General features: G+C 38.9%; 1 protein-coding gene across 2 annotated transcripts in view; it reads right to left on the bottom strand.

Moving 5' to 3' along the window:
- The window catches only part of COL9A1 (collagen, type IX, alpha 1), a 95308-nt gene that overhangs the window by 24569 nt on the left and 62539 nt on the right, over nucleotides 1-8200 (bottom strand). For both annotated transcript variants that reach the window (XM_005875865.2, XM_014547408.1), the window contains 4 exons: nucleotides 3008-3061; nucleotides 2323-2394; nucleotides 1770-1805; nucleotides 329-373 (listed from right to left, as the gene is read on the bottom strand). In XM_005875865.2, coding sequence (XP_005875927.1) covers nucleotides 329-373; nucleotides 1770-1805; nucleotides 2323-2394; nucleotides 3008-3061 — 207 coding nt within the window. The remainder of the gene's footprint in view (nucleotides 1-328; nucleotides 374-1769; nucleotides 1806-2322; nucleotides 2395-3007; nucleotides 3062-8200) is intronic.

The following is an 8200-nucleotide window of genomic DNA, read 5'->3' as shown; positions in this document are numbered from 1 at the left end:
TCTATCCATGAACAGGGTAAATATATATATATTTACCCTGAATGTCTATATGTAAACCCACAGGAGAATTCACCATGTCTAAGGGAATGGGAACACTTTGTTCTCCAAAGGTTTAAGGCTCGGTCTATCACCATCTAGGTGTTTCCCCTCTGCCTTACTTGATCTTGACTGTAATCTTGTAAAGTCATTTGTTACAATGTATAAGAAACATCTTAACTTTTAAAGAAGACAAAAAAGATAAGATGGACAGAGAAAAGGAAAAATATATGTTGTAATGCAGTTTGAAATCAGTAAGTCTCCATCATTAACCAGAAAAAAGATGTCTTACAAGTTCGCCCCTTTCTCCTGCTTCACCTTCTTCACCAGAGGCACCCTAAAAATTAAGTCACATTTGAAAATTTAAAAGTCACATTTTAAAATTCTTAGCCCCCCGGCTCAGTCAACATTGATGAGCATTCATAAATGGCCACACTGCTTCCAGGGTCATGCAGAAATACAAAATGCTCTCAGTGGCTTTCCAATCTAGCTGTCAGTGGCCAGGCCAAATCAGAAAATGGCCTTGCCGAAACCGGTTTGGCTCAGTGGATAGAGCGTCAGCCTGCGGACTGAAAGGTCCCAGGTTGGATTCCGGTCAGGGGCATATGCCTGCGTTGCGGGCACATCCCCAGTGGGAGATGTGCAGGAGGCAGCTGATCGATGTTTCTCTCTCATCGATGTTTCTAACTTTCTATCCCTCTCCCTTCCTCTCTGTAAAAAATCAATAAAATATATTAAAAAAAAAAAAAAGAAAGAAAGAAAAGAAAATGGCCTAGCCTGGCCAGAGTGGCTCAGTTGTTTGAGTATCATCCTATGCACCAAAAGGTTGCTGGTTGGATTCCCAGTCAGGGCACATACCTAGGTTGGGGGTTCAATACCCTGATAGGGCATGTACGGAAGACAACTGATTGATGTTTCTCTTTTACACTGATATCTCTCTCTCTCTCTCTCCCCCTCTCCCCCTCCTTCCCTCCCTCCCCCTTCCTCTCTCTAAGCATGTCCTTGGGTAAAGATTAAAAAGTAGTTAATTAGTTAATGAATTAATTTAATTTAATGGCCTAGACAGGTGGGTACTGGAAATATTGAGGGGAGCATTTTGTAAAGTGATTGTCTACCCACTATGCTGTACACCTAAAACTAATACAAAATAATATTGAATGTAAACTATAATTGAAAAATAAAATTTAAAAGAATCCATATGTGAGAAGAAAACAAAAAGAAAGTGGCCTAGAGAAAAGCCAGAAGGTGAGGCCGAGTTTCTGCTAAAATTAAGGATTACTGAGTGTATTCAGCAATCTTATAATTAGGTGATCTTTGACAAAGGGCTCTTACAGTACGAAAAGATCTCCAGAGAAAGGACTGGTTCTAATTCATATGCATAGTTTATTTGCTAATTCCTTGACACAGAGAAACTTAAAACATTATAACGGCTATGGAAGGCTTCATCAGAATTAACCAATTCGGTGAAGGAGAGAGGCAGGCCCACTTTTTTCAAAGAAAAGAGAATGTGTAGCCCTGGAGGCGGAGCCATCATTAGCTCCAGCTTATTAAAACAGTGAATAAGGCTACAGGCCAAACTAAACTCTAGGTTTCACTCACGGTGAAACACATTGAGAAAAACTACTGGCCTCCAACATTTTAATTACACCCATAAACCAGCGGGTGCCCCCTGCTGGTCGAGCATAGTCATGCACATTCAACCCTGCATTTTATACCATTCAAATAGGACCTACCTGTTCACCCTTTGGACCAGGTTCACCGACTACACCCTGTAATGCATAAAATATAATACTTTTTCAGTATTTTAAGATTTTTATCTATATAATTTGAAATGAATCAACCCCCTTTATTGGGCTAGTGGATAAGCACAAATACAAATATTGTGAAAGAAAACATCTCCCTCTCTCACCACCTAACAAGAGTCATGTTAAGACCTAGAGAAACACACCACTGTCCTACCCAGGGCATTGGGGCAACTTGGGGCATTCTTTGATCCCATTTATGTACAACTTGACTAGTAAGAACTAAATAGAGAGCATGATTACAACAGAAATTTTTACTTTTCTCCGTTTTTTCCCCCTCCTGATAAATTATCATATTAATGGGTTTTTTTGGCTTCTTAATCTCAACTCTCAGTAATTTCAAATACCTTTCTTGATAGCTCTCTGTGATAAATTCTAGAAAATTTAGAACTTTCTAAAAGCAAAGCCAAAAGCAAGACTGGTTTCTCAGCATAGTAGGAATCCCTTCCAAATAAGGGACCTTTTGGAGGACTAGAAAGCTTACCCTGTCACCTTTCATTCCAGGAAGTCCGGGGGGGCCAGGCAAGCCAGGGAGGCCAGGGCTGCCAGGAGAACCCTGAAAAGCAAACACCATGTCCCCAGATCACTGTTACTGCAACACGGAAAGCACACAGGCCCTGGGTGTGCTGACGCCTGTCTAAAATTAATGAGCTGTGTGGTTGGTTTCACTCTCTTCCTCACATTTGCCTCTCTCCCACATTCTCGGGAGAAGAGAGACCAGCTCCCCCACCCCCTCTGCCCCACCTCTGAGCTCCTCGTTCCCCAGTTTGCACTCCTTCCCAACAGTGGGCTCTTTGAGTCTAGCCCCTGCCAGGGCACTGCTCCTCTTGCTGTGTAAACAAGCACAGCTGGAGGAGGAAAAGGCGGCATTCAGCACAGTTCTCTTCCATTCCAAGAACAACCAGGGGCCAAATGTAGCAACTGATGTCTCTCCCGGTTTTAAAATGTATGCTTCCAACCACACTGATTAAAATGCCCTCGGAGGGTATTTCAAATCTAGTTTGAAATTACTCATTTACTTTTTGCACATCTTCACATAACAATGAAAATCAAGAAAGGATGGTTAAATTGCCCTTTGTAAATCGTTTTTCTCTCCTTGCTTAGTTTTTGAAATGCATGGTGTTTTGTACGAAGCAAATGAACTGCTGGAGGCTGAAGGCATGACTTACCAGTTTACCTGGCAGGCCTGGGGGTCCCATGGGTCCTACCTCTCCTCTGCTGCCCTGGAAAAGCACAAGGAGATTGTCTGCTGGATCGTTCGCCAACATTCAAATGCTTAATTACCATGACGATAAAACAATATCCTACCAAGGGTTCTGTTTAAATATGTCATTAAAGTATTCACATCTTCGACTGAAGGCAGACACCTTTGTATAAAATGCCTCCACCTCCTCAGTGTTCATCCCTCGAGAATGTCATCAATGCTGTTCATTGTGCTTACAGACCATTAGAAATAACTGATACATCTGCATGAAATGCGCTCAGTCATTTTCAGCATCTAAATCACCACCTAACTTATGCTATGGCTCTTTATGTACATGTTTTATCCCCTCATTTAGACGATGCGTTCCTGGGGTGTAGGTACTTTACTTTTGAATTCCACACAATGCCTAAAACTCGGAGTAAACAGTACATTTTAAAGCAATATCTGGCAAATGACCTTGAACCTAAAAAGAGTGAAAAGGAGACAAAGACCATCTAAATCACCACCTAACTTATGCTATGGCTCTTTATGTACATGTTTTATCCCCTCATTTAGACGATGCGTTCCTGGGGTGTAGGTACTTTACTTTTGAATTCCACACAATGCCTAAAACTCAGAGTAAACAGTACATTTTAAAGCAATATCTGGCAAATGACCTTGAACCTAAAAAGAGTGAAAAAGAGACAAAGAAAAGTGCGCCTTTAAATTACTATTGCAACTTTGAAAAGACATAGATCGTAGAAATTTATAGTTTCTGAAATTAAAAATTCTTTGCTCTACTCATGTCTGAAATGTGTCTTAAAAGATTAAACACTTTGAAAGGTACAATTTATAATGAAAATACACCAAAAGCAGCATGCTAATTTCATTTTCTGAGCCAATTTAGATTTTTATTTGAAACATTAGGAACTTTGAGGAGACACAGGAACTCTTCCATTTCTTGACCTGAGAACTTCATACGGTTTTATGCAGTCTGATAAAAGCTTGTTTTATTTCTAAGCATGGTCACCTAAGCTGAACACTGAGGTTATTAGATAAATAATCACTGGACTGTGTTTTTAAAATGAAAGTTTGTTTTTCTTTAAAATGATATGACAATTTTATATTAATGTTTAATACTTGTAAATGCTTCTGATAAGATTATCCCGATCTGACCCATATGCTATTCATTCATCTATAAGCTGAACAAGGTGTCAGGATCCATAAACCTACTGAATTTTCAATTTCTCTAAAGGGGTTAAGAAATATTTGCCAAATTACAGGTTTCTAGCTATGAGGTATAATTTTGTGGCAGAATTTCATATGACTTATAGGTGATTTAAATGAAATCCTCTTAAATACTTTACAAATTTTTTTCTTTTCTTTAATCCTTACCGGAGGATAAAATCAATCTTTTTATTGATTTTTGAGGGGGGGGGCGGCAGAGACATCAATTAGTTGCCTCTGTATGCGCCCCTACCATGGAGGGGGGGGGGGGAGAGAGAGACAGATAGACAGACAGACATCAATTACTTGCCTCTGTACGCGCCCCTACCATGGATCAAATCCACAACCTAGATATGTGTCCTGACCAGGAATTGAACCCAGCACCTTTTGGTGTACAGGACGACACTCCAACCAATTTAGCCATCCTGCCAGGGCAAATACTTTCCAAAACTTTTATATAAGCAACCTGACTAGTGTATGAGTTTGGATAACACATTGGTCCTTAACCATGTAAGAAGCTTGGAAGCCAGAGACAGTGCCTATGATATAAGTCTAAACGAAAACCAGTCACTGTGATAGATTCTTCTATTCATCTATAAATAGAAAATTAGGTTCCAGCCATTAATTTGGCCCAGCACTTCAAAGTTTAAGACAGATTTTCTTCAGCATATCTGCTCTTTTGGCATTTTCAAATAATTTCTGAACTGCATCATGATTGAGATCCTAAATGTCATTGGGCTAACATGACTTTAATTCACAGAACCATTAGTAGTCATCGGTGGGGAAAATAATTAATCATATCAGAAGGGGAGAACTCAGCTCTTGACACAACCTCAAGCATTCACTTCTAAATAAATGAGCCATTATGCCATCTTACCCAAAATAAAGATGATGAATATAATACCTTTTTTCTCTTTCACAATGAAAGGGCTAAATCAAAATAAAGGATTGTATAACCTTTCATTTATTTTTGGAGAGATTAATTATCTTTCCAATCAAAGACAAGGATTTTCTCTGCTGGAATCTTACTTTCTCTATCTTTGGTGAGCTCTTATTAGTCAGTTCATAAATATTTTCAACCACTGGCAGGCCCTTAGTAATACATATGAGTGGCTCAGAACCCTAGTGTAGACAGCCTGCTCTGCTGAACTTGTGTACACATGAAAGTCCAACACACTTAGGACCAGGGGAAGGATCAGTGAGATTATGGGCATTTACTCCTCTGTTACTGCACATATATAGCATATGGTTCCTCTTTTGTATTTCACTTCCATCCTATAAATCCTTGGCCATTCTAAACATACTTATTTCTATGCAAATCATCTCACTGTAGGGAAAAAAGTAGTGATTGTTTTTACAACAATGACCAAACAGCTACAAACAAAGTGTTAGGGCAAGATTTTCTGATGGCCATACTTAACATTTCTAGGTATTTCAAAAACATGCATGATCTTTCTCCAAGTTCTGGAATTTCACCTGTAACTAAGATGAACATGAGTAATCAAGATATACACAGTAATCTCTAAAAAGATAGAGTAAACTAAACACATTCTGCAGAGAGCAATTAACCTTGACCTGGTAACCACAGTGTGCTAAATAAATGCTAAATCTCCTACATTTCAACAGCTGTGATGATAAACACATTCTCAGATGAGGGTGAGGGAGGCTGGTAGGGAAATGGTTATTCTGCCCAGCGGCTAATATCTACACACCCCATGACAGTAAGAGTTATAACCTTTTTTATAAGAGAATTGAAGAAACCAGGAGGGAAAAAGCAAAATCCTACCATTAAAAATGTAAGCACCATAATAAAAGGCTATAATTTGCTCTTGGATGTTCTGTGCCACCACATACTAGTATATCTGTGACATGTTCAGACACATCAGCCAGTTCATTCCTCCTTAAGAAGCCAAGCAAGGCTGTAAAAAAAAAGATTCAGACCCTCGATCAGTGATTCCTGATTTTGGCTGTGCATCAGAATCTGGAGGGCTTTTTAGAAATGTATTTCACTGGATATCTTCCACCAGTTCCTCTCCCCATTCCCCCTCATATTCCACCCTTCTCCCCCAGATTCTGATCCTGTAGGCTTGGGGTAAAACTTAAGAATCTGTTTGGGCTTACATTGTGTTTGTCTGTCTTTACGAGGCTTTACTTAGACTTTTGATAAATGCTCACTACAAAAGTTCTATAAATACTAAAATATGTTAAATATGTCTTGTACCACTGGAATCTGGCAAGCTAACTTCCAATAACAACCATCCTGTGGAGCCTTGACTTGAGCAGGGAGGCATTTGAGGGTAGAGGTGAGGTTCGGACATTGCCAGGCCTGAAGTCTGGCTCCCCGGCATCAGCTAATGCCTGGCACACAGCGCAATCTCTTTGTGCCTGGGTTTCCTCATCTAGAAAGTGGGGATTAAAAGCAGTACCTATCTGAGAGGATTGATTAGATGCATGAAGCACTTAGAACAGTGTCTGGCTCATAGGAAGTTTACAGAAGTGTTATTATTTTTATCCATGTTTTTATCCAAAGACTAAAAAAACAGTCAAAAAATTTTAATTGAATGTTTGATTATATGTTTTTTGCCTTTCAACTCTCCCATGTTTCTTTAAAAGCACAAGTTTTGCTTGGACAAAATGAGTCTCTGGTCCTAATTTCTCGAGTTTCTGTTAAGATCATGGATTAGTAGGAGGGCACTTTCTTTAGAAGCAAGCACAGCCCTAACCGGTTTGGCTCAATGGATAGAGCGTTGGCCTGCGGACTCAAGGGTCCCAGGTTCGATTCTGGTCAAGGGCATGTACCTTGGTTGTGGGCACATCCCCAGTAGGGAGTGTGCAGGAGGCAGCTAATCGATGTTTCTCTCTCATCGATGTTTCTAACTCTCTATCCCTCTCCCTTCCTCTCTGCAAAAAATCAATAAAAAAAAAAATATATATATATAAAGAAGCAAACACAGAAGATCCTCACTTAACATCATCAATAGGTTCTGCAATTTTAGGTGAAGGATATTTACAATAGGCTAATTGATATGAACGAGAGTTAAGTTCCTATGGTATCTCATCAATGTTATGAGGAAATGATGTTGAATAAACTGTTGTTATTTGAAGACTCGCTATAGTGGGAGCTACTCAGAAATACTCATTTCAATAAATACAGAAAAATAATTCTATTTGGAAGTCTCCCTTTTAAAAAAATGCAACTACTAGACTTTTAAAATAATGCAGAAAAATACTTGCATTGTCATAATTATTTTACCCCCCAAAAATGGATTTTTATTTCATTGTACTCTAGACTGTGATGGTGATTGTATTTGCCTGATTACCCAAAATGCTAACTAGCTGAAGGATAAACATTATCCTTAATACCTTGCCAATTTTAGAAATGGAATATATAAATTACTATACTAAGTGCTTCTCTTTGGCAAAAAGAATGCTGAGTAAGCCAGAAGGTCAATTATAATTTCTATCAATTGTTGCTTTTACATACCATTTACATATTAACTTCAAAAAATCTCATTTTACATTAGTCCTACCACAATAATACTTTTTAGGTTTGCCACTATGATATTTTTAAATCTATTCAATTTCACAAAATTATATAGTTTCAGTTTTTCTCTGGTGTAGGTTGAAATATCGCCTCATGCACAGAGGTAGATAAAAATCTGTCTAAACTATAACTATCACCGTTGTTTCATAAATTATTGACAGGGGTAACATTCCGGGGCCTGGGTAGGATAGGAAGACAACTTAAATCACTCAACAACATACCCTATGGGGACCTCTGTGCTTGAGGCTATTGATAATAGGGTAGGGGAGGCACTTTAAGAAACATAATTCAACTAAGAAAGAAGAACAAAGTAGGAGGGATCTCAATACCAGATATCAAGCTGTATTACAAAGCCACTGTTCTCAAAACTGCCTGGTACTGGCACAAGAACAGACATATAGACCAATG

This window comes from Myotis brandtii, unplaced genomic scaffold, assembly GCF_000412655.1.
Source record: "Myotis brandtii unplaced genomic scaffold, ASM41265v1 scaffold471, whole genome shotgun sequence".
NCBI lineage: Eukaryota > Metazoa > Chordata > Mammalia > Chiroptera > Vespertilionidae > Myotis > Myotis brandtii.
This window is presented reverse-complemented; position numbering and strand designations above follow the sequence as displayed.